The sequence below is a fragment of the Tursiops truncatus genome, chromosome 20, assembly GCF_011762595.2.
Source record: "Tursiops truncatus isolate mTurTru1 chromosome 20, mTurTru1.mat.Y, whole genome shotgun sequence".
Taxonomy (NCBI): domain Eukaryota; kingdom Metazoa; phylum Chordata; class Mammalia; order Artiodactyla; family Delphinidae; genus Tursiops; species Tursiops truncatus.
Window position 1 is genome coordinate 15,884,482 of NC_047053.1, and position 25,762 is coordinate 15,910,243.

General features: G+C 53.1%; 4 protein-coding genes across 6 annotated transcripts in view; 3 read left to right on the plus strand and 1 right to left on the minus strand.

Annotated features, from left to right (window-relative positions):
* SLC46A1 (solute carrier family 46 member 1) overlaps window positions 1-1,417 on the plus strand; it is a 14,144-nt gene extending 12,727 nt beyond the window's left edge. The window contains exon 7 of the transcript XR_012328763.1: window positions 438-1,417. The gene's annotated coding sequence lies outside the window, so the exon portion shown is untranslated. The remainder of the gene's footprint in view (window positions 1-437) is intronic.
* SARM1 (sterile alpha and TIR motif containing 1) overlaps window positions 1-14,409 on the minus strand; it is a 16,509-nt gene extending 2,100 nt beyond the window's left edge. The window contains exons 1-7 of one of the 2 annotated variants that reach the window (XM_019927055.3): window positions 13,724-14,409; window positions 8,710-9,325; window positions 6,125-6,283; window positions 5,673-5,764; window positions 5,320-5,555; window positions 3,275-3,377; window positions 3,009-3,198 (exon numbers count right to left, since the gene is read on the minus strand). In XM_019927055.3, the coding sequence (XP_019782614.1) occupies window positions 3,009-3,198; window positions 3,275-3,377; window positions 5,320-5,555; window positions 5,673-5,764; window positions 6,125-6,283; window positions 8,710-9,325; window positions 13,724-14,193 (1,866 nt within the window). In that variant the 5' untranslated portion in view covers window positions 14,194-14,409. Of the gene's footprint in view, window positions 1-3,008; window positions 3,199-3,274; window positions 3,378-5,319; window positions 5,556-5,672; window positions 5,765-6,070; window positions 6,284-8,709; window positions 9,326-13,723 lie in introns of both variants that reach the window. The other variant, XM_019927054.3, reaches the window with a different exon arrangement.
* VTN (vitronectin) lies at window positions 14,407-18,785 on the plus strand. Of its 2 annotated transcripts, XM_073798249.1 has the most exons (10): window positions 14,407-14,875; window positions 14,988-15,052; window positions 15,890-16,013; window positions 16,107-16,226; window positions 16,303-16,650; window positions 16,728-16,867; window positions 17,128-17,284; window positions 17,451-17,603; window positions 18,016-18,366; window positions 18,595-18,785. In XM_073798249.1, exons 1-10 carry the CDS (start codon window positions 14,770-14,772, stop codon window positions 18,705-18,707), a joined length of 1,677 nt encoding a protein of 558 aa, XP_073654350.1. In that variant the 5' UTR covers window positions 14,407-14,769; the 3' UTR covers window positions 18,708-18,785. The 2 variants fall into 2 exon arrangements, with proteins under 2 accessions (XP_073654350.1, XP_033703324.1); XM_033847433.2 differs by having other exon boundaries at window positions 14,544-15,052.
* Window positions 18,786-20,074: 1,289 nt separating this feature from the next.
* SEBOX (SEBOX homeobox) lies at window positions 20,075-20,982 on the plus strand. The gene is made up of 3 exons (XM_004314038.1): window positions 20,075-20,105; window positions 20,269-20,429; window positions 20,602-20,982. The coding sequence occupies exons 1-3, from the start codon at window positions 20,075-20,077 to the stop codon at window positions 20,980-20,982; spliced, it is 573 nt and encodes a 190-aa protein (XP_004314086.1).
* Window positions 20,983-25,762: the final 4,780 nt, after the last annotated feature.

The following is a 25,762-nucleotide window of genomic DNA, read 5'->3' on the forward strand; positions in this document are numbered from 1 at the left end:
CTGTCTTGCAGGATTGCTGGGAGAAATAACTGTGCTATCCCATGGCAAGTGGTTAGGCTAGCGACTAGCATGCAGTGTATGCATGCAGTGTAGCTTTAAATAAATAACAGGTGTTATTACTTCCTCCTCTGTAAAGTGGGGATAATAAAACTTGCCTCACTAGGTTGTTCTGAGGATATTCCTATTAATGGGTGCTCTGGTAAGTGCTTATTGAATGTTTTTTTCCTTTCAAGGGGGTACCACAAGGATTGGACTTTTTGAGTGCAGTTCACTTGTGGTTTTCCATATTGATTACCCACTAAATGTGGCTTTGAGGAAAGCAGTTTTAAAACCAGAGGCAATTCAGTACTAAAAACAACCAAGGAGGGATGATGGAGCCTTTGGGACTGGTCCAAGGCAAAGGCTCCCACCACCTGCCCGCTCCTCCCTCCTTGCAGTTGGCTGGGACAGTGATGGACGCCAGGCACCCTCGTGGAGCAGAGCCTTCCTGGGGAAGGAATCTGCATAACTTCAACCCTGATTGGCTTCTGGGGCACCTCTCCATTTTACAACTGAGAAGAAGGAAGCCCAGCGAAGGGGAGGGACTTGCTCCCAAGTCACATACATGCCCAGCCCAGGAGGGGGCCAGGCCTCTGACTCAAGCATTCAGATTCCAAGTCCAAGGCTATTTCAACCAAGCCCTCTGCCTCTCTGCTGAGCACTTGGATGAATTCTGGCCCTGCAGCAACTTATGTGGGAACCTTTAGACATTTGTTTCGTCCAGAATTACACAGAAGCAAAGACAGCACACTGCTCACTGTACCGATTCAGAGGCTGGCCAGTCTGACCTAGTAAACCTAGTAGATACGTATGTTTCTCCCAGTCATCTCAGCTTCATCAGAATCACTCATCTATTTAATCATTGATTCAATTATTCTAAAAACTCTTCAAGAGCCTACTTTGTACCATGCATGGTTTTAGGCATCAGGGATGCAGCATGAACAAGGCAAGGTCTGAGCTCTCACGGAGCTCACAGACACTCCTCTCTTTCTCTCAGAAGGCCGCCTGCCACCTGCTCTAAGCCATGATCCTCCAGGGTGTCTCTCTGACCCAACATCCCCTCCCCAAACCAAACCCAGTACTCAGACCCTCCTACATGGCCTCTGGGGCCTGACCCTCTTCCCCACTGTCAATCTGGGCTGCACCCTAGTGTGAAGCCTTCTCCCTAAAACCCACTGGTATGGCATCACTGCCCTCATGGGATCCCTTTTGCCAGTGCTTTCAGCACAGGTCTTCTCCCTGCCTTTAGGAACCCCATAACCTGGTTTCTTAGTTCTTATCCAGCCAGTGGTGTGCTGGTACATGTTTAACAGCTAGCTCTCCAGAGGGGGAAAAAAACAACCAAACAAATAAAATCCTGATTTGTAGTTTTTACCAATTTCTTTAGTGTAACTACTCCCACCATGGCTGATTTCAAGCTACTGGCGTGACATCACTGAACTCGGAGTTGGGAAAAGATGCAGTCAGTCTGGTGTCAGCTGATTCCAATCCTATCTCACCACCTCCCCTCCCACCCTTCAGAGCTGAGACGTAGGACAAAGCTGGATCTTAAGAAAGTGCTTGGGCTTTGGAGTCAGATAGACAAGAGGAGTTCAAAGCCCAGTTCTGATTTCTGCCCAGGCAGTGTGGCCATGGGAAAAATTATTCTACTTCTCCGAGCCTTGGTTTCTTCATCCGTAAAATGGAGAAGGCAATACCAGTGATAATGCAGGTTTCTGGCACCCTTCTCATGCCTACTTTTTTTTTTTTTTTTTTTTTTTTTTTTGCGGTACGCGGGCCTCTCACTGCTGTGGCCTCTCCCATTGCACAGCACAGGCTCCGGACGCGCAGGCTCAGTGGCCATGGCTCACGGGCCCAGCCGCTCCGCGGCATGTAGGATCTTCCCGGACCGGGGCACGAACCCGCGTCCCCCGCATTGGCAGGTGGACTCTCAACCACTGCGCCACCAGGGAAGCCCCTCATGCCTACTTTTCTTCTTTGCTCCTGCTGTTGCCCTGCCTGAGATGCCTTCTCTTCCACTGGCCTAAATTCTTAAGACTCTTCTCAAGTTCTGCTTCCTTCACGACGCCTCCCCGGATTTTTCCAGCCCTTGATGTTTTTTTCCTTTCTCCATATTCTTATAGCAAGTAAGAGGTTCGCCTACCCGGCTTTACGTTGACACCAATTTATGTATGATCTAGTCATTCTGGGCATATCCTTGTCTCCTCAGCTGCTTTAGGACAAGGGCCCTATCCATATGACAACTGCTTCCCTTTGCCCTGGCCCCAGTTCCTGCTGACTAACGAGTAATGATTAATAACCTACAGATGAGATATAGATCCATCCATCCATTCTACAAGTTCCCAATGAGTTTTTACTATGCGTCAGGCACTCAGGATACAATGGGGAATTAAACAGTGGTAGTACTCACAAAAATTCTATTAATAATCGTAATTGCTGCTATCATACAGCAGTTCTTATGTGCCAGGCATTCTGCTAAGCACTTCACAAATTTTACCGCTTTTAATCTTCCTAACACTATCCTAGGGAGTTAGGTACTATAACTATCCCACTTTCCAGTGGGAAACATGAAGCTCATTAGGGTTAAGTAACTTGCCCAAAGCCAGAGCCAGGATTTAAACTCACAGCTTTGTGCTCTTAACCATTCCACTGTGCCTGTCACTATGCTCTCCTGCCCCCCTTCCCTCACAGAGGTTATTTTTCAAAGCATGTTCATCCTTCTCTGACCCTCACAACAATTCTACGAGGTGAACAGGACAGGTAAGTTACCCCCTTTTTGTAGACGAGAAAACTGGGGCTCGGAGAACCTAAGTAAGTTGCTCAAGTCCTATTACAGTCAGAGCCATGGCTCCTGACTTGCAACTGGGCTATGGAGGTTGCTGGAGTATATGCAGGTGAGAAAGAATGAAACGGGGACCTTGTGCCCTGGGCCACAGGCCAATGCTGGGACCACAGAGGCCAGCACTTACCTTGTGCACCCAGTCCTTGCAGTCGTGGTCCTGCATGCACTTGTCCAGAGCCCCAGCCGACAAAACCAGCACAAAATTGCGGGCACCCATGATACTCTGAATGAGCTTGTCCTCGAACTTGCCCGCTTCCAGCTTCTCCACATCAATGAAGACACTGAAGCCGTGCAGCTGCAGGTGCACCTTCAGGAGGCTGCAAAGAGGTCCTGTGTCACTGCCACGGCCTCCCCACAAGGCCCCAGGCAGCCTGCCTGTCCGCCCCTCCTCACCTGGCGAGCTGGGAGCCCGAGTTCCGGCGGTAGCTGATGAAGACGTCTGGAGTGTCCCCGCAGGGCTTGCAGCCGGTGCAGGGCAGCGGGGAGTGTAGCATTTCTGAAGCAGACAAGAGACGGCTTGGTGAGGGTGGGCCTTCCCCATCATTCACCACGAGGTACATCATCTCCTGCATACCCAGCCCTCTCAGCCCAGCCCAGGCAGGGTGGCTTCCTCCAAAAAGGGTCAGAGAGGTGGAGAGATGGGGCCTACAGGAAGTCAGGCTGCAAACTATCAGTGAGGCCCTCTCAGGAGGCAGGCATTGTGTTCTGGGGACACCTCCAGCACTGCCCTCTCTCTAGAGCTCCAGACCTGCACAGCCAGCTGCCCACAGGTACTCCAAACCCAACCCATCCCAAATCCTCCCCAGACCCCACTTCTTCCTAGTCTCCCACCAAAGCCAGAAACCTGGGTATCAGCCTCAACTCCTGCCTCTCATTCATTCAACAAATATTTACTAAGTGCTTTCTGTGTGCCAGGCAGTATTCTTAGTGCTTGGGATACAGCAATGAACAAAACAAACCCTGCCCTCATGGAGCTGACATTCAATGCTCAGGGTCAGGCACCATGCTCTGTGGATTCTGCCTACCAACATCCTGGACTCCAGCCTCAGGGCCGTCCCTGTGTCCAGGCCCTCAACTCCAGCGTCCTCAGTGGTCTCTCCAGATCCACACCTGCCCAGTCTAATCTTTTTGCCGCAGGCACCAGAGAGCTCTGCTTAAAATCCAAATCTGAGTGTGTCATTGCCCCCACTTCAAAGCTGTGCATGGCTCCCTACTCCCTACAGGAGGTGTTTGTAAGCCATTTTTGCTGTAGCACCCTCTTGTTTTTAAAAAATTAAATCTTGGGGATTTATTGGGAGCTGCAATGTAAAAATGATAGAACTTAATCTGCTTTGGTTGAAGCAAAAGAATGGGGCCAAAGCCCAGTCCCTTGTCCCCTGTGGGAGCTTAGTACATACTTATTGAATGCATGCATGCATGAAAAGGACCCATCTTATAATATGCAGACAACAGTCACAGACAACGTTTGTCTCTTTACGAGGTATAAAGGCAGAGGTTGAGATCCCAGTTCTGTCATTTAATGACTTATAACCTTACAAAATGAATTTAAATCTCAGTTTCATCATCTGTAAAATTAACACCCATGATGGAACTGTCCTTTATCTTTGATTATGATGATGGTTACACAGGGGTATACATTCAAAACTGTTCAAACTGGACACTTTTAAGTTAAATTATACCACTTTTATTCTTTAAAAAGTTTTAAAAGCTGACTTTAAAAAAACAAACACCCACTGCACAGAATGGATGTAGAGATTAATGAGAGAATATCTCATTAATCATAATATCTCATAATCAGGACCTGGCCTCTAGTAATTGACAATAAATGTCAGCCAAATAGTAAATTAGTAAATTAAGTTAATAAATCAAGAGGGCTGCTAGAGCCCTAGGATCCACTCTGCTCTCACGACCTCCCTAAAGCACCCATACTTTGTCAGCTGTGGACTAACAGGATAAGCCCTCTGTCTTCCCGCCCACATCCCCTGTACCCAGCCCCCATGCTGTCTCACCTCCACACTTGCATGTACGGCTCCCTCTGCCTGGGCTGCTCTTCCTGCTGCCACCACTCTTTTCCCCACCCCCAACACATCCTTCAAGACCTGGTCAGGCATCCTCCCCTCTCCAAAGCCTAGGCCTGGGTGGACAGGGTAGGTGGTGCTTCCTCTAGGCTCCCACTGGAGTCCTGGGCATGCCAGCTCCTGCAGCCACGTGCCTGTTTATACATCTGCCTTCCTCCCACCCTCCTACCCACCTCAGACTGGGAACTTCTTGAGGGCAAGGTGCAACATATTCATCTGCATCCTCAGAGTCCAGTGCAGCACAGCCTACGTGCTCAATCAACCCGCAGTGAGGCTCTGAGCGCCCCCCCCATGTGTCTCCCCTCACCCCTCCAGGGCAGGGGCAGGGGCAGGGGTAGGGGCCCAGGTGGGCAGGCTGACCTCTGGCGGCCGTGAGGATGCGGGCGCGGTGCACGCCCAGGTGGATGCCGCAGTCCTCCAGGAGCTGCTGCTCCGACACTCGGTGCAGCAGGGAGCGGTCCAGGCCGCAGCTGACCAGGCCATACGTGTATTGACGGAAGCGCGGGTCCAGGCTGCCCAGCCAGTCAGCCAGGTTGCTGCGGTCGCATGTAGCGTAGTTGGCGAAGGTCTTGAGCTCTGTGAGCTCCCTAAAGAATCTGCACCCAAGGGAGGAGAGGATGCTGAGATCTTGACTGGGCATTGGCTAGAGGCGGAGGGGGCGTTTAGTTAGACCTGCCCGGGGCGGGGGAGTATGCGGGCTGGAGCCTCCGTACCTCTTGCGGGTGAGGCCTGACTTCATGCCCAGGTCGGTCTGGAGTTCCTCATCCGTGAGCCGCAGAAGCAGGTCTCCATCCACTTGCTGCTCCTGGAGGAGGGGTCAGATGTAAGGAAAGGCTCCCATCCTCAGCATTTGCACCCCACCCAGCACAAGATCAAGAGCAGGGACCTGGAGATGGCGGTGGGGGAGGCGGATGGGACTCAGATGAGAACCGAATGACCCCGAAAAACACTGAGTACAGGCTCCCCACCCCCAAAAGTCCACCCTGGTGCCGCTGGCGTGCTGCGCCGGGATGGGGCGCGGTCGCCTGGGTGCAGGGCGCCCCTAGCGGCCACGCGGCCCTCGGGGATGCGCCTGCTCCGACCGCCGGCCGGCGACCCCGTGCGGCTCTACCCGGAAGCTCTCGCAGTACTGGGAGAAGCCGATCTGCTGCAGCCATGTCTGGACCTCGGCTTCCTTCCAGCTGGCCACGCTGGGCAGGATGGGCCGTGGCACCTCCTCGCCCAGCAGTCGCAGCGCGCGCTTTGCCAGCGCCGACGTGGTACCGTTAGTGGAGTAGGAGACGAGGCGTTTCAGGCTCTGGATAGCACCTATGTCGCTGAATACCTGGGGAAGTGCGGAGAGCGTGTCTTGGACCCACCAATTCACCAGCCGCCCCCAAACGTGCCCGGTCCCTTCCCTCGCCTCTTCTCACCGCTGAAAACCCCACCGTCTGCCCTTGCCCTGCCTTTATCCAATAAATCACCAGGTCCTGTGGATTCCCCCTCCAGAAGCTCCTTCAACTCTTGACCAGGTAAGTCGCTCTCATGCCTCCCCTCTACAGCTCCCATCTGCCCTGAAATCAAGTCGAGTTCTCAGTATGGCTGCCAGGCCTGGCACAGTGCAGCCCCTGCCCACCAATCCCCACTCTACTCCCCCTTCACCAAGCCACCCACCCATGGAGGCTCTCCCACCTCTGGGCCTCACTCAACCTGTGGTGTTTCCAGACGCTTAGTTCTTCTAGCCTGCTTGTGGGAATCCTACTCATCCATTGGATCCAAATTGATTGGCACCTCCAACATGCAGCCTGCTTTGATTGCCCCACAGCTTGGCCCATACCTCCAGTTAGGCCTTGTGCTACACTCTGGATGCTACTGTTGTTAATTGATAGTGCAATTCCTACTGGACTGTAAGCTGAGGTCATGTCTTAGTCACCCCTGGAGTCCCATAACTGGCACACTGCAGGGCACAGAGTGAGGGCTCACTATGTCTATATTGAACTGTGCTCACTTGGCCTTGCTGGGAAAGAGGTGCCAGAGCTGGTGGTCATGGCTGCTGCCAAGACCCACTCCTTGGGGTCCTCACTCCCTACTTCCCTTTAACTCCCTCCTCCCAAAACAGAATGGCCTGTTTTGTAAAGCCAGTCCTCCCATGGCCCAACTCTGGGGTGCAGAGAGGAGAATCAAAAGCTCCTAGAACACTGGACCTTGGAAGAGGCCTCAGAGACCCCCTAACACAACAGTCTCTTCTGCATCTATGGGGACACACGTGATGGGTGACAATCACCTGTGAGACACGCTCCTCTGATGACCCCTGTCCAGCCCCAGATGACCACTGTCGCACAGATAGGGTGGTCCATGCAGTGTGCTGTGTCACTAACCCCCCAAACCTCCAGAGGAATACAAAGGAGGGAGAGTGACATTATTGGATAATCTTAATTCTGTAATATTTAAAAAACTAACACCAGAAACTTTTGATAATTTAACTATTACTAGTCTCACATCCAGGGTAAGAACTGCTGCTGTGGTCCACTCCTTCAGTTTTCCAGAGGTCAAAAGTGAGGCATATAGGGACTTCCCTGGTGGCACAGAGGATAAGACTCCGCGTTCCCAATGCAGGGGGCCACGGTTTGATCCCTGGTCAGTGAACTAGAACCCACATGCATGCCACAACTGAGAGTTTGCATGCCACAACTAAGGAGCTCACAAGCCGCAACTAAGGAGCCTGCCTGCTGCAACTAACACCCAGCGCAACCAAATAAATAAATAGTAAAAAAAAAAAAAAAAAAAAAAAAAGAATATCCCACATTAAAAAAAAAAAAAAAAAAGTGAGGCACATAAAGGCCCAGAGAGGGGAAGCCAGGTACCCACAGTCACACAGCAATTTAAAGCAGAGGGCAAAGGCTGCATATCAGGTCCTGAGACTGGGGACCCTTTGGGACTTGGGTGGGAGTTATCTAGTTGACACATGGATGTCCTGCCTCTGTTTACTCCATCTCCTTTTTGGACTCCAGACCCAAATGACAGAATGGCCCACTGGAGCACCCCAGGTTGTCATCCCTCAGGCACTTCAAACTCCATCTGTCCCATTGAACTCACTTTCTCTCCACCCTCAAACTATCTCACCCAGTTCACCTTATCTCAGTAGCACTGTCACCATCCACTGGGTTGTCCAAAGCCAGGAGTATCCTCAGCTGCTCATCTTCCTTCACCCAGCCACCCACCAAGTTCTAACTCTGTCTCTTCAGTACCTCTGGAATCTGCTTCTCTCTGCCTCTGCTGTCATGCCCTGGTCCTCACCTCCACCATCCCAGCTGCCCCCTGCCATGGCCTTCTATCTGACCCCGCTGCCTGCAGCCTCACCCTTGCCTACCCCATCTCCACGCAGCAGTCAGGGTGATCTTTGTAGAACACAGAGATCATGCAGAGATGTATGTCCCCTACATAAAACCTTGGTCTTGCCTTCAAGGCCAGAATGATGGGTCCCTCATCTTTCTCCTTGTTTCACCTCTCATGTGTATTTCAAGTCCTAGTTTTTTGTTTGTTTTTGTTTTCTTTGTTGTTTTGTTTTGTTTTTGGCTGTGCCACCAGCATGCGGGATCTTAGTTCCCTGACCCGAGATCAAACCCGTGTCCCCTACATTGGAAGCGTGGAGTCTTAACGAATGGACCGCCAGGGAAGTTCCTCAAGTCCCAGCTGAATGTCATTTCCTCTGGGGCGCCTTCCCAGTTTCTCTTTAACCCCCTCCCCACCCACCCCCACACCCGCACCCACCTTGGTCTTGCCCTGCAGACTCTTGATGGCAGCCTCGGCACAGAGATAGAAAGCCCCGATGCACTGCGCCTCCAAGCGCGACGAGTCAAGCAGCGGCACAAGGCGCTGCAGGTCGTCAGGCCCGCGGCCCTGGCTGGTGTCACTGGCGTCCACCAGGCAGCGGGCGAAGCGGCCGGGGTCCAGTGAGGCCACTAGCGGCTCTACGAGGGCCAGCGTGCCCGAGCGCTCCACCTCGCGCTCCACCTCCTTGTTGGTGGCCAGCACCGCCACGGCGAGGCAGGCGTGCAGTCGGAGCATCTCGTCCTCGGAGAAGGCGAGCGGGAAGAGCCACTCGGCGGCGCGCTTCTCCACCATGCGCCTCTGCGCCGCCTGGCCCCCGTGCAGCGCGCAGTTGGCCAGCGCCAGCGCGCAGTGGCGGAGCAGCGGTGGGTCGGTGCGGCGGCACCAGTACAGCACCGCGTCCAGGCCGCCGGCCGCCACCAGCCGCTGGCACGTCTCCTCCGAGTGCTTGAACATGTGCTCCAAAATGCCGGCCACGCTCCGCGCCAGCTCCACCGGCTCCCGCTCTTTTGCCAGGTTCAGTATCACGCCCAGCCCGATGCGCGCCACTCGGTCCCTGCCGAAGGAAAGCGGGAGGGAGGAAGTGGAGGTGCCGCAGCCCGGGGTGCTTATCTTAACCCTTATGCTTTCTGGGCCTCGCTAGCGTCAAATAGTACATGAGTCTGGTCCTCCCTGCCTCCTCCACCTCCCTGATCTCCTGCCCTGGGACAACCAGACTTCTCTGATTATAAGGGTGCTCCATCCTGGCCACACCCATTTCTTCCCAGACACCCTTCCCTGGAGAAGCAGCATGTGTAGTGGTTAAGAATTCTAGCTCTAGAGCAGATCTCCTGGGTCCTGGTTTCTTCTCTACCATTTTCTAGCTGTGGGACCTTGGGTACCTTCCTTTATCTTTATTGGTTTCCTCATCTCATAAATAGGATAAAGTGCATACCCACCCCATAGAGTTATTACGAGAACTAATGTAAAAATGCATTTAAAGTGCTTGGCACAGTTCCTGGCACATAGGAAAGACTCAATAAATGTTCATTTCATCAAAATTCTCTGCACTCTATGCTGTGTGACTGGGGTGTATTTATTCATTCATTCAAAACACCATTTATTGAGGCCTTACTGCGTGCCAGGCACTGCAGTAGGGGCTGAAGTTAAACAGTGCCTAAGAGAGACTGGAGCTAATAACAGCTAATATGGAGACAAACAGTAAGCAAGTAAACAGCGAATGAACAGGATAATAGTTATCTGACCAAAACGATAGCAAAACCGGTGCTGTGATGGAGAGTGCCTGGGTGGAGGGATATGTCTGAGGAAGTGACATCTGCGAGTTAAATGTCCAGAGACCCCTGCTTGCCAGTATCTGGAAGGAGAGCATAATAGGCAGAGAGAACAGCAAGGACAAAAGCCCCGAGGGCTGATGAGCTTGGCACATTCCAGGAAAAGAAAGAAAGCCAGAGATGTTTGCAATGTCTAAAACAAACAAGGAAAAGTATAAAATCAACGAGGGACTCATATATAGAATATATAAATACATATTCAAATGAACAAGCAAAAGGCAGTAAATCCAACAGAAAAGGGGCGAAGGACACAAATGGGCAATTTATCAAAGGAAATTCGAAACGTTAACAAGCAAATAGAGATACTCTAATTCATTAGTAATCAGAGAAATAAAAATTAAACCAGCTATCACTTTATACCCATTAAATGGGCAAAAAGCAGAAGCTACTTCAAGTGGTTGAGGTGGAAGTTTCAAGGGAAGAGTGAGGAAAGAGTTCCTGGGGGCCGTTTGAGCCATCTCAAAGCATTTGGACTTCATCTTGATGGCAAATGGGGAGTCACTGAAGGGCTTCAGGAAGGGGAGTGACCTGGTTAACACATAGGATTTAGGAAACTCGCTCTGGCTGCTGTGGGGAGGACAGGTCAAAGGGAGAGAGCTTGGAGGCCAAGAGAGGAGACAGGAGAGTTGCCACACTCCAGGCAGAGGTGAAAGTGTCCTGTCTTCCTGACCTCCACCAGTGATGTCCCTCAAAGACTTATAGGCCCAGCCAGCTATGGAGTCCTTGCCCAGTGAGCACCACAGTGACCACAGTGCTTATGACTTTGTGTCCACTGCAGGGCCCAGCTGAGCCCAGAACATGGCCTGAGGCCAGGACAGCTTTGCTGAGCTGATCACTGAACTTCTCTGTAGCCCAAAGGAACAGATGGGTTCTAGTCATGCACTCGGGCAGACGGCACTGCAATTGTTCCTTTAACCAAGGAGAAAGCCAAGGCTCAGAGAGGTTACGTGGCATGCCCAGGTTACACAGCTGGTGAGAGGCATAGCTGGGATTTGAACTCACATCTTTCTGTCTCCAGGGCTCAAGATCCTTCGTCTGCACTTTGTGCTTCCAGAACAATCTGACTATATATACTCCAAGAATATCAGAACCAGGAAGTGCTTAAGAAGTCATCTAATCCAACAACACCCCGCCTGAGGCTCCATGAAGGGAAGGGCATGTTCAGGAACATCAATTCAGAAAGAGGACTTTATTCACATTTCTTTCTTTTTTTTTTTTTTTGGCCGCGAGGCTTGCAGGATCTCAGTTCCCCGACCAGGGATCAAACCCAGGCCATGGCGGTGAAAGCCCGGAATCCTAACCACTAGGCCACCAGGGAACTGTGCAATTGTGCATTTCTTGAACCCAAGCCCTCACCTTCCCCTATGCACTTGGCACCTTTATAGAGTTGAACTCTGTGCTAGTTGTGACATTTATTCACTCAATTCTACAGTCTGAGAGGCTGTGGGTCTGGGATCAAATCACAGCTCCGAAAGAGGGGTAAATTGTCCATATATAAGCCTGTATATGTAATATACACATATATGCAAGTGCTTGTTATATGCAGAGACTCTCTCTTGGAAAGACGTACAAGAAACTTGTTTCACCGGTTTGCCTCCAGTGAACAGAAAGAAGAACGTTTAAGTGTGTATCTTTTTTGTACTTTGCACTTGAATTTATGTGCAATAGTTGTTTTTTTTTTTTTCCTTTTTCTTTCTTTCTTTTAAAAACCTGTAGCCTCCACTTATTCACTGTGTATTCTTGGGAAAGCCATTTAACCTCATTATGGTCTCCTGAAGGGGGCAGGCTGTGACTTTAGAGGGCTAGCAGTAAGAGTGTGGTGGGACCAGGCTCAGAGCGCCCTACCCTGTTGGGCTTCTCCTGGTATTCGAGGGTCAGTGGAGCTGTGACCTAGGCTCCCGGGCAGTGAGTGTGGCAGCACCCAGGGAAGAAGAGAGCTGCAGGAAAGGGAATGGCAAAAGGAGTGGGTGCACTGATGGAAGAACCTTCTTTATGAGGAAGTTGGTTGGTGGAGGAAGGAAAAAATTTCATAGACACAAATTCTCAGTGTGTCATCACCCTCTTCCCTTCTTGCCCTCCCAGCCTCCTCTCGGAGCAGTGCAGAGGTGTGGGGAGATTATGCCTTTCTCTGGAAGGATTTTGATCGGGACCTGGCTCGCTGGGTTCTGTCCTTGGTCCTGAAGTGATGCCAACACCAACACGTTGTTTCTTGGGACCAGAGACACCGGTTAGTGCGCCTCCTTTCTCAGTAATTCTGAACCAGGTGAGGATTGTTATTTTCAACCTTGAAAAGTATCAGTTCTATTTGCATCTTGCAGCTCTCCTCTTCTTAGGGTGCTGGCTACACCCATTCTCCAGGAGTTCTAGTTATAGCTGCCCTATCCCACATACCAGGCCTACAGGACACGCCCTTCAGTGCTAGCCCACCACATCCAGTGAGCACCCACTCCATTTGCTAGCCCTCCACATTCACAGCCCATCCCCAACAGGACACCTGTTGTTAGATAGAAGATTAATGACTTACTGAACAAGCAGAATCCTAACTGGGCCTCCCAACTTAAATTGCTTCATTCATGCACTTTTGAAAGTTGTATCATTTCCACCATCCACAAGCTTATCTTTACTTTTTGAAAAGGGCAAGGAAAACGCCCCTAATCCATGCCCATCACACCTTTGAGAGCTTCATAAATGGAAAGTGGCCCTTCCAAAACCCTTCTAAACCTGAAGGGCCCGAGAATTCAGCATGAGACTGGAGTGTGACAGCCTGGTCTCCTCCGGCATTAGAGGCGCAAGGAAGTGGGTCAGTGGTCCTCATATTCCAGGGGAGATCCCAAGAGGCAGGGAAGCATAGCAACCAGCCTTCAGTTGGACCCCACCTACTGTTTCTTGGCACGTGTGGGGAAGATGTAGGGAACACATACTCTGGCCCCTGCCTAGCTCCACACCTCAGTTTTCTCTTCCCCCACCATCCATCCCAACTGAAAACACCCATCGTGTTTCCCATGAGCAGGCACAGCATGAGATCATGTCTGTCCTGTTACATGAAGCAAAATGAAAAAGGAGGAAGCAGGAAGTGGACTGCTGGGGGTGGCATGAAGGCAGCAGGTAACCTTAGGTAAGCACTCATTTCAGCCTGGGGGAAGAGGAAAGGGGTCCCCCCTCCTATTTTCTGAGCAATGCTCTCTTTCTCTTTTAGTGGGAGTGAGACGGTATGGCAGAGAGAAGGTAGCACGGAAGGATATCCAGGCCCATCGGGAGGAGGGCTGTGGGTTTAGAGGGCTTGGGCAATGGGATCCCAGCTCCATCCTCAGAACCAGGGACAGATTCCTGTCCTGCTACTCCATTCCTCCCCTCTCTCATTTCTCACCCCACCAGCTCTGGGAGTGAATCCTGGCTGCACCATTAGTTCACTGTGTGACGCTGGGCAAGTCACTAAACTTTCCCAGGGCTCAGTTTCCTCATCTGTAAAATGGACACGCTGGTCCCCAACAGGGATATAATGCAGGGGTTTGTGAGGTGAGGCAGGAAAGGCACCGTGCGAGGCACACGGGAGACCGAGGCACTCGACCGCCCTTGCGACCCTATACCACGCGGCGCTCTCCGCCCCAGCCCGGCCCCCTCACCGGTTCTCTGCCACCAGGATCTGCTCCAGCAGGCGGGCAGCCTGCACGCGCGTCTCCAGCTCCGGCGCCTGGAGCAGGCGCAGCAGCAGGTCCAGACCACCGTCCAGGCGGATGGCGTCGCACAGACCCTGGGCTACCTCGCGGCCCATGGCTGGTAGCAGCCAGGCCTCCTCCACCAGCTGGAAGACCTCGGCTAGGCTGGCTCCCACGGCCCGCACGCCGCCCGCCTGCTTCAGAGCCGACAGCGCCTGCTGCAGCTCGGGCAGCGCGCGCTCCAGGGCGCCCTGCACCTCGGTGCTCGCCCCTGGCGACACCTCGCGGGGCCCGCGGCTGCCCGCCGCCCACCACGGCCCAGCGCAGCCGCTCCCGTCCGGCCCCGGCACCGCTAGCCGCTCGGCGCCCGACCGTGGGCCCGACATGGCGAAGAAGCGGCACAGCTTGTAGGCGGAGAGAAGCAGCGTCAGGACCATGGGCACGGGGTTTCAGGGGACATCCCTGGAGAGGCGGGGCCGGGCGGAGCGACCCAGACCTTGGGAAAAGGAGGAACCAAGAGGGGACCAGGGGGAAGATGATGCAAGAGGGAGGGTGGAGAGAAAGGTAACAGGCAAGGGCACCGACCAGAAGTTTGGGGGAGGGGTGAGGGCAGGATATAGGACGAAGAAGTTGGGGAAGGGGATGCAGGCCCAGATGCAGGGGACAGGCGGGAGGAGAGAGTGGGAAGGCGAGGAATGGACCCAGGGGCCAGAGGGTCTAGAAAGCAGCAACCAGAACAAAGAGCGGTTCCAGTCTCGCCTAGGTTCGCAGGGATGCTCTGCAGGAGCCCCGCCCCTGAGAAGCTGTGGTCGGGGAGCCGACGCCCCGCCTCTCGGTCTCGCGGGGCTCCTCCCTTGCCGCCTGCGTAGCCCCACTCCCAAGTCTTCTCCAGCTACGCCCACACGCTGGCTGGGCCTCTCCCCCTGGTCACGTTCCCTGCCTCCTCTACTGGTGGCAGGGGAAGGAGGTGGGAGGCGGAAGGACTGCTCCGGTTTTACGTCGGAGACACTGGGATGACACTGGAATGTGAGGGCAACACGGTTGAGTGTGCCTCTGCCCTACTAGTGGTTAATGCAATCATAATAGCAACTCTTGAGACGCTTTATGCCTGTTTCTCAAGTAAGTCTTACATCGTGCCTACGAGGTAGCAATTACTGCTCCCATTTAACAGCTGAACCGACTGAGGTCCATGGAGAAGTTTCTCCAAAGTCACACTCCCCTCTGATTATAGAACAGAAAAAAAGCATCGGAATCTCTGAGGATCACTCCCTCCAGGTGGTGGGAGGACTTCCAGAGGTATGTGAACCCCTGAAAGTGGGCACAAAATCAGGCATTGTGTGCCAGTGAGCATTTTCTAGGTAGAGGGATCCTATTTCTCACTGGAGCCTAGAAGTGTGGGGAACTGGGCCACTTGTTACCGATGGGGGAGGATGAGGGTGGGGTCAGGGAGTGGCCTGCTGAGAAGCAGTAAATTAGTAGAAGACTCAGGAATCACATCCAGTCCAAAGGGTTAATATTCACCCAACTTACCGTGCTGTGAAGACCAGCTTGGGGACATCAATTGCACCCTGGAGATGAACCCAGAAATGAAACTTTGTTCTTTTATGATAAAAAAAGTGTCCCCAGCTCCTACCCCCTCTTTCACCGCCCTAAATACACAAGGGGTGGGTGAACCACCCAGCCAGGGATGTGCCTGATCAAACAGGTCACAGGTCAATAACCACTAATGGAGAATGAAGTTGGAGCTACTCCAGGAGTTGGGCATTTTGTCTGCTTCAGCTCCCAACACCCTGTGAGGCGAGTATGATTAATCTCATTTCGCCAAAAAAAAAGAACTAAGGCAGGTAAAGCAGTTTGCCCCAAGGTCCCACAGCCCGTGAGCGGCAGGACTTCTTTCTGCCCTCCAGATTCACTGTGCTAGTGCACTTCAGAGATGCCCCGGAGCTTGGTAAGGATCCTATTCACAGCTCTCCCAGGCCCGGAGTTCCAGGAACATGACCCTCTGCTGCAACAGCCTCTGGGGTCGGGTCACTGGGGGCTGGGCTGGGGGTTGAGCAAACAGAGCAGTAGAAAAGGCAGCTCCTCTCCTCTGGTTCCCCTCCTCCTTGTCTTGCCACTCCCTCCCTTCCTCAGGCATCAGAGCAGAGACCGCAGAGAACCTACTTCACCAGGCTCGAGGCTGGAGGCCCCGCCATGGCATCCCCAAGGCCCCTTCTGATGCTGGCCCTGCTGGCGTGGGTGGTTCTGGCTGACCAAGGTGCCGGAGGGTGTTGGTGGCCATTTGGGTCAATGTAGGGTGGGCAAGGGTGGTCTGGGCTTGGCCGTGCCAACTGATACCCCCTCCCCACAGAGTCGTGCAAGGGCCGCTGCACTGAGGGCTTCAACTCCGACAGGAAGTGTCAGTGTGACGAGCTCTGCTCTTACTACCAGAGCTGCTGCTCCGACTACGTGGTCGAGTGCAAGCCCCAAGGTGCGTTCAGAGTGGCTGGGCGGGCCTGGGGTCCCCTCTGCAGCTGGAGACTCACTACCACCCTCCCCGCCTGCAGTGACTCGTGGGGATGTATTCACTCTGCCAGAAGACGAGTACAGCTTCCACGACTACCGCGAGGAGACCAGATCCAATACCAGCGTCCAGGCACAGCCAGAGAGCCCCACCCAGACCTTTGTCCGGCAGGCCCAGCCTGAAGAGACTACTGAGCAGACACCTGTTCTGAACCCTGAGGAAGAAGCCCCAGGACCTGGGCGGGGGAACTCAGAGCCCGACGTGGGGACCGTCATGCCCGAGACTGGTAATCTAGGGATCTCCGAGTCCCCAGCAGAGGAAGAGCAGTGCAGTGGGAAGCCCTTCGACGCCTTCACCGACCTCAAGAATGGTTCCCTCTTTGCCTTCCGAGGTGACCTGAGGGGCAGGTTATTGGGGTAGGGGTCTGCCCCAGGAGCATCCTGCCTCACACAGCCTCCCTCCCTCTAGGGCTCTACTGCTATGAGCTGGATGAAAAGGCAGTGAGGCCTGGGTACCCCAAGCTCATCCGCGATGTCTGGGGCATCGAGGGTCCCATTGATGCTGCCTTCACCCGCATCAACTGTCAGGGGAAGACCTACCTCTTCAAGGTGCCAGACCCAGGGGCTGTGGGTCAGGGCCGAGCGTATCCTAGGCAGAGGTTGAGGGCTGCTGTGCCCAGGATCAAAGTAGGCAAGAAGGCTGGATTCTGGCCTGTGGTCCCTGGCTGGGGCTCTGTGAGGACACAGAAGCCCAAGGCTCCAGGTCCTGGGTGACAAGCCTGGAATTAGGGCTGCCGCCTTGGGCGGGGACTCTGCCTCTGTGCACAGCCAACTGCCTCCTCACCCTCTTCTCCTTCCCGACCCCTTAGGGTAGTCAGTACTGGCGCTTTGAGGATGGTGTCCTGGACCCCGATTTCCCCCGCAACATCTCTGAAGGCTTCAGGGGCATTCCGGACAACGTGGACGCAGCCTTGGCCCTCCCCGCTCATAGCTACAGTGGCCGGGAGCGCGTCTACTTCTTCAAGGGTACTCGGGAGGTGGGAGGCAGGGTGCGCACGCGCTGCAGCAGTCTTGGTCTTCTTTAAACTTCACTGGCGACAGGCCTCAGATTATCCCCACCCCCCTCGCCAGGAGCTCCTAACTTCCGCAGCCTCTGGGCTTTGCAGCCTTGCTCATGGCCACCCTTCCGCAGGGAGACAGTACTGGGAGTACGAGTTCCAGCAGCAGCCCAGCCAAGAGGAGTGCGAAGGCAGCTCCCAGTCGGCCGTGTTCAAACACTTTGCTCTGCTGCAGCGGGACAGCTGGGAGGACATCTTCAGACTTCTCTTCTGGGGCAGTTCCTCTGGTACAGAGGGAGGGCAACTCTTGCGTCCCCATCCAGAGGGCTGGGATCCCCCAGGGTAGAGGTAGGGCTGAGCTGGCCTGAGGGGCTGTGACTGTGCATCTATCGGTCAAAAGCTGTTTGCTCAGGCCAGACTTTGCTTCTGTTGACCTTTGTAGGGGAGGCCTGCCTCCACCCGGACCCCACACCTTGGACTTTGCCTAGCACAGCCAAGAGCACAGCCAGCAGAAGGAGGAGCTGTAGCTGAGGCAACGGGGGAGGGATATGGTGGAGGGAGGCCAGGGGAAAGCGTATCGAACAGGTAGTCGGAAGGCTGGGATGCTGGGCTCTGCCATTAACTTGCTGTGTGTCCTTGGACAAGGCATAGCCCGTCCGTGACCTCCAGGGCTCCCCATTAACCCCTTCCTTGCCACAGGTGGTGCTGGAAAGCCCAGGTTCATCAGCCGGGACTGGCATGGTTTGCCTGGACAAGTGGACGCGGCCATGGCTGGCCACATCTACATCTCAGGCTCAGCTCCCCGCTCCTCTCGGACCAAGATGACCAAGTCTGCGCGTCGCAATCGTAAACGCTACCGCTCGCGCCATGGCCGTGGCCGTGGCCGCAGACGCAGCCAGAACTCCTACCGGCAATCTCGCTCCACCTGGCTGTCCTGGTTCTCCAGTGAGGAGTTGGGCCTGGGAGACTATAACTATGATAACTACGAGATGGACTGGCTTTTGCCTGCCAACTGTGAGCCCACCCAGAGCGTCTACTTCTTCTCAGGAGGTGGGAGCCCTCGCCAGCCCTGTAGCTGGTCTAGCTGGGTCATCCCTGCTGTCCCTGGTCCTCATGGGCTGAACACAGCCCTTGAGTGGTGACTCCAAAATGCCAGGCCGGGAGTCCTCTGGTGCATTGTGGATGTTCACTTACCCTTCCAGGAGAGACCCAGGTCTTAGGACAGGATGGGCAAGGCCAGGCAGGGTCTCATGCACCCTCTCCCAACCTCTCTTCCAGACAAGTACTACCGAGTGAACCTTCGCACGCGGCGAGTGGATGCTGTGATCCCTCCCTACCCACGCTCCATCGCCCAGTACTGGCTGGGCTGCCCAGTCCCTGCCCACGAGTAAGAGTCCGAGTCCAAACAGCTGGGCCTCTGCTGCTCCCTCCTCCAACATCCTCCTCCCAGCTCAATAAAGATCCCTTGGCCCTGAGTTTAAGACTACTGTCCTGACTGGGGTGGACAGGCAGGAGGCAGGGATCTGCCTGGGTAAAAGAGGGGACCTTGGGCAGTCAGGGTGACTTGGGGGAGGGGACAGAGAAGATCCTTCTTTGTGTCCACCCTGTGTTGGGCTCAGGCCCTCTCCATGAGCCAGAAAAGCTGTGGGTTGGGAGAGCCTCGTGAGAGAAAGCCTTCCTCGCACACGGAGCAGCCCCCAGCAACACACCAGCAACTAAGCAGGAGCTTGGACCCCTCTGAGGACGACAGGAGTCACCAAGCTACCCTACCCAGCCCTGGGTTTGTTTTGCCCCTTGTCATTGACTATGGTGTTGGAAGGGGCAGGGGGGCAGGAGGTGGTGGGTTCCAGCTCAGCTTTTCTGCCCATCCTGGACCTGAAGTGCTGTTAGCTCAGACCCTTGGGTCCCTGGGGAAGCGGTCACTGTGCTCCCCCAAACCTATCCCTATGATAATGGGCCTTTGAGGTCTCTGTCTTGGGTCTGGGGTGCAGAGCACTGAGGCAGGAGAGACAGGAAGGGCAGGAACTGAAAGGAAATTCAAATGCACCTATTTCTCTTAGAAAAGTGGCCCAGAAGACTTCCAAACGATGAGTACACTGTAAAAACAAACATCTTTCTCAAAACCCCTCAAATGTACTTGTGGAACCTCCTCCGGTTCCAAGTTCCCGGACTGTAGGAAGTCCATCTGGGCTCTTGAAGGGCCAGGGACAAAGGGCTAGGTGCAGGCAAAGCTCTAAAGCAGAACTGAGGGTGATCTGGTGGCGACATCTGCTCCCAGCCCTGCTGAGGGGAGGGTGGCCGCCGCTCATCTGCTGTCCAGCTTCTCATCCTGTCCAGCTTCCCCAGCCCCATCCTCAGTTGTGGGATAAGACTCCACCCGCTCTCCCCCAAGGCAGCCAGCACCAGAGCCCCAGGAGGAGCATCTAGAGAGTGATCTCGTTGGCTTCCTGGACGGAGCCCTGGGAGGATTTTCACAAAGTACAGGATTTCAGACACAGACTGCCAGAGTTTGAGCTTCGAGGAGTGGGGCTGGGGCCAGCTTCTTTTGTGAAGCCCCGGAGGAACAGGGTTGCCCCACCCATACCCCTGCAAGCCCCCTTTTCCTCCGGGGCTTCTCAGCCCTCCTCAAGCTGGATGCTAAACCTCCCGCCTCCTGGAGGCGGGGCCAGCCTTCTGAGCAGGATAAAACTCCACGCGGAGGGGAGCGGTGTGGGCACAGCCTTGGCATGGCCATCGGGCTCCTAACTGTGCCGGCCCCATGGCCAGTCCAGTGGACGCGTCCCCTGCAGGTGATCTGGTGGGGAAAGGGTGGGCAGGGCGAGGATGTGGGGAAGGTATGACGGGGAAGGTTGAAGAGGGGTGGGGAGTAGGGGCTTCACGGTCTGTTGGCTTTGATGCTGCAGTGGAGGCTCTTGCAAGGAGTCCTGACTTGACCCCCATCCTGGCCTGCAGGCCATGCCAGTGGGTTGGGTCCCCACCGGAGAAAGAGGACTACCTTCAGCAGAGGGCAGCTGCTGGAGTTGGAGCGGGTGTTTGCAGCACGGCCTTACCCCGACATCGGCACCCGTGAGCACCTGGCCCGGGTCACCTGCCTTCCTGAGGCCAAGATACAGGTGAGCTGTGCCCCTCCCCCTGACCTCAGGGTCAGGGTGCTCTCACACAGCAGATTTCTAAGCTTGAGTCACAGTCCCTTCTCTCTGGATATCCTGCCTCCAGGTTCTGCTTTCCCTGTACCTGGGGGGAGGGGATGCTGGCACCGGAAGAGACTCCTTCTTTCCTTACCAGGTGTGGTTCCAGAACCGCAGAGCCAAGAGAATCAAGAGTAGGAAGCCAGGAGGCCTAAGTCCCAGGCCCGAGCCTCCCCAGAGATCCCTTCCTCTTCCGGACACCATCCAGCAGTCCTGGGAGCCCCGCACCCTTGGCCAGCCTCCACCCTCCAACAGCACAGCTCAGTGTGCCTCTGTGTGTCGACATGCCTCCTGTCCAGCTCCTGGCTTGGGTTCAGGGCAGGGCTGGGTAGGGGCTAAAGCTACGGCCCCATGGGGACCGGCTGGGGCTTCAGGGGTCCACGTCTCTTCAGAGCGAGCTGCTCCCCAGACCTCACTGGGCAGCCTGTCTGACCTCATCTATGCCTCGGCAATTGTCACCAACCCGGACCACTCCTAATCTAGGTCTAGAACTTGCAAGTCCCTTCCTCTGGCTCCTGTAGCCCATCCTGCCCCTTAAGACTGAACACACCAGAAGTGGGTCCCCTGCCCTCTCCTTTTACACGAGGGAGTTCTCTTATGGGAAGAAAGATTAGCTCAGGGATCCCTCTCTCCGCTGTCCTCCAGGCCAGCCTAGACGCGGGTGCTATGGAGTGACAAGGGCCTGGCTTCTGCTACCCAGCACCTGCCCCTCCAGGGACACCTGCCCATCATCTTGGCAGGAGGTACCTACAGAGGGATGAGGTGGGAGCCCATGTTTCCCACTTCTCCTGCCAGGCCTGGTCCCCAATTCTTCTCATGCCAGCTGACAACACGTCCTCCCTCTAAAGGAGAATGGGCAGCTGCCCCTCACCCAAGGGCCCTTCGGGCCATTACCTAACTGACTGTCAAGTGAGCTAGGAGAGTGCCGATCCTAATTTACAGATCAGGGCCCCCTCTCCTGTCCTCCTGCCACCTGGATGAATTAATCACAACCGTGGATCTGAAGAGGGAGTGATATTAAAGTAATAAAGTAGAGATAGGAATGCAGGGCTTACGTTTATTTAATTTTCACAAATATCAGATTGGCTGCCCTCTGACCTGGGGCTGCGGAGACAACCTGACAGATTTCGGGATGGGGTGGGTGTGGTGCATGTGGTAGCATTGGGTTTTGATATCACTGTCGTCTGTAATACCAACTAATCTCCAAATAAAACCCAAACTCTGTACCTTAATCTGGATTGTTGTGTGCTGCAAATGAATTGGGACGACGGGGGCCGTTTGCTTTTGAAATTTATCTCCATCACCTAATCCCTAAACAGGGCCAGGTTCCCCGCAGATTCTGGGTGGGAGGTATTACCCAGGCTTCTGCTGGGATTGGTTAGAGGGAGAGTTAATCGAAGGGCTTAGGGCTCTGGCTGACAGACCCTGGAGAGATGGGAGCCTCAGCTGCATCCCCTGCTCCCGGTCCCACTCGTTCCAGGACACTCCAGCTGCCTCCACTCCTGGAGCTGCTCTGCCTCAGAAAGAAAATCTTGGGATCTGCAGTTGGTCTGTGCCGGATTCAAATCCTGCCTGCTGTGTAGTCTTGGAACTCTGCAAAAGTCTATGAACCCGAAAAATGGGGATGATAATACTCATCTCCTCTCTGTGTTGGGAACGAGAAGCAATAATATAGGTGAAGGGCTTCACGTGGTGCGTGACACGTTGCAAAAGCTCTCAACGCACGCTAGTTCCCGCTCACTCCCCTTACGGCGGGCCATGAGAAACTGGGAAGGTCCCAAACTTCTTGCTCCTCTGGCCTCCTGCCAAGGACTCCCCTTTCTCCTTGGGAAGCCCTGGACCCAGACTGCACTGGAGAAAGCACGGTATAGTGAAACAGAGGGAGTGGCTGGGGCTGAGAGCAGAGTTCCCTTCTCTGGGATGAGAACTAGAGGACGGGTCACCTGATTCCTATTTCTCATTCTGCCTTTGCAGATGGACGCCACCTGCACCATGGCCATTTCCTCAGCAGGCACTAAGGCTTTGACTGCTTTAGTCTCAGAAGCCAGCCCATAAAGGAGCTCTATATTAATGCCACAGAAACCTATTGGCTTGTGAGTAGGGGGCTGGGGTCAGGTAAGGATGCCATCCCAAGAAAGAGGAGTGTGTGGGGAATTGACTCCAATGGCATCCTGAGAAGATGCCCTGGGTCAGAAGCTATTTAAGAAGCCCTGCTCCACGGGAATTCCCTGGCGGTCCAGTGGTTAGGACTTGGCCCTTTCACTGCTGTGGGCCCAGGTTCGATCCCTGGTCGGGGAACTAAGGTCCTACAAACTGCTTGGCAAAAAAAAAAAAAAAAAGGTCTGCTCTTTATCTAAAATTTGGAAGTCTTTCAACCTGAATCCAGGTACATGGTGGCTGTGAAAACTTGAGGATATGTGGGCCCCCCGGCCCACGGAGTTTAGCACAGGTAAGTACAGCCATGACTCTCCACAAAGCTTCAGTGTAAGCTTTTTTTTTCTCTCTCATGTTTCAGGGTTTTATAACAACTTATTTTGCACAATAATATCTTTGTATAATAATTTTTATTTTAAAATGTATTTATTACTATAATCTACTTAATCATCTTACTGCTGATTTTTAAGTTGAATCCAATATAGAATTTTATTTTTTTTGGCCTCGCCGCTCAGCTTGCAAGATATTAGTTCCCCAACCAGGGATTGAATCCAGTCCCACGGAACACCAAGTCCTAACCATGATGTCTCCATGTTGCCTGTGAAGTGAAGGCTCATGTCTGCCCAGTTCAATGCCTCTCACCCTTCTCACCCTGGAGTTGATAAATTACCAAATTTCATCTTTCCCTTTTTTTTTTTGGGCTGCACCACACGGCTTGCAAGATCTTAGTTCCCCAACCAAGGATCAAACCCATGCTCCCTGCAATGGAAATGCAGAGTCCTAACCACTGGACTGCCAGGGAATTCCCTCCAATATAGAATTTTATTATTAGACATAACTCTGAGATGAACACTGGCATGTATTACAAACATCACTTACAGATATTGATAAATCACTTTTTTGTGTGGGTAGCTTTTATTTTTATTTATTTTTTAGGGGGTCCTATTGAATTTTATTTATTTGGTTTTGGTGCTTTAAAATTTTTTTTAATTTTATACTAGAATATAGTTGATTACAATGTTGTGTTAGTTTCAGGTGTACAGCAAAGTGATTCAGTTATACATATAGATATATCTATTCTTTTTCAGACTATTTTCCATTATAGGTTATTACAAGATATTGAGTATAGTTCCCTGTGGTACACAGTAAGTCCTTGTTGATTTATCTATTTTATATAAAGAAGTGTGTATATGTTAATCCCAACCTCCTAATTTATCCCTCCCCCAACTCTTTCCCCTTTGGTAACCGTAAGTTTGTTTTCTAAGTCTGGGAATCTGTTTCTGTTTTGTAAATAAATTCATTTGTATCATTATTTAGATTCCACATATAAGTGATATTATATGATATCTTTAACTTACTTTCACTCAGTATGATAATCTCTAGGTCCATCCATGTTGCTGCAAATGGCATTATTTCATTCTTTTTTATGGCTGAGATAAATTGCTTTCTAAAAGGGCTGTTGGTATGCCTTTTTTAGATACTTATTTTTATTTTTTTATAAATTGATTTATTTTTTTATTTATTTTTGGCTGCCTTGGGTCTTCGTTGCTATGCGCGGGCCCTCTCTAGCTGTGGCAAGCGGGGGTCACTCCTCGCCGCGGTGCGCGGGTCTCTCACTGCGGTGTCCTGTTGCCGAGCACGGGCTCCAGGCACGCGGACTCAGTAGTTGTGGCGCCTGGGCGTAGCCGCTCCGCCGCACGTGGGACCCCCCGGGCCCAGGCCCCAAACCCGTGTCCCCCGCACTGGCAGGCAGACTCCCAACCACTGTGCCAGCAGGGAAGTCCCTACTTTTTTTTTTTGCGGTACGCGGGCCTCTCACTGTTGTGGCCTCTCCCGTTGCGGAGCACAGGCTCCCGATGCGCAGGCTCAGCGGCCATGGCTCACGGGTCCATCCACTCCGCGGCATGTGGGATCTTCCCGGACCAGGGCACGAACCCGTGTCCCCTGCATCAGCAGGTGGACTCCCAACCACTGCGCCACCAGGGAAGCCCCCTACATATTTTTTAAATACCTCTTTTTGCTGATCCCTGATGTAGATCATAACTGTCCAGATATCTTTAGGTCAGTGTGTGAAATGTTTTCTCTAAGAAGAGTTGAAATGGAGGATGGTTCTATATTACTGACTAAAGCCAAAGGACAAAGTGATGATCAGTTTAATCCCCAAGTCTGTCTCATGGCACATGAGTTGTCAGGCTCCCTAGTACCAAAGCTTAATGGTGACCCCACAAAAGTATAGGCAGTATTCTCCACTCTTCCCTCGAGCACCCTAAGTATGAAGTAAAAGAAAGGAGAGAGAATATAGAAAATTAGGAACTGCATCAGACACAATGAATACTTCAACCTCAGACTCCTGAAGGTCAGGAAGAGAAAAAAAGAGCTAACAATTATTAAGCACATGGTGAGAATGAGTTCCCACTCCATGTTAGTACTTCATAGGTACTTTCATTTGACCAATTTTCTAACTTTAGGAAGAGACTGAATAGTGTTAAGTGTGGAGAATGGTGACATGACAGCCAAGAGCCAGGGGTTCTAGTCTTGGCTCTAATAAGCTCTGTGGCCTTGGACAGACCAGGTGATCCTCCTGAATATTAGTGTCTTTGTGAATTGCTTGGTTGGGAAAATTAATCTAAGTTTTTGTGGCATTTAAAAATTCTGTGGTTCTCTGTTGTTTATTTATATTTTTGGCTGTGTCGGGTCTTTGTTGCTACGTGCCAGCTTTCTCTAGTTGCGGCGAGTGGGGGCTACTCTTCATTGTGATGCGCAGGCTTCTCATTGCGGTGGCTTCTCTTGTTGCGCAGCACGGGCTCTAAGCACATGGGCTTCTGTAGTTGCAGCACGTGGGCTCAATAGTTGTGGTACACAGGCTTAGTTGCTCTGTGGCATGCGGGATCTTCCCAGACCAGGGCTTGAACCCGTGTCCCCTGCATTGGCAGGGCAGGCAGATTCCTAACCACTGCGCCATCAGGGAAGTCCCTGGTTCTCTGTTCTGATTTATATGTTTCAGAATAAAATCTGTGTATTTTTTCCCTCATTTTTCTTACTGTTCTCGGCCCCAATACCCCAGAGATATTCATTGTCAAAGGTGGAGAATGGAATACAGACCA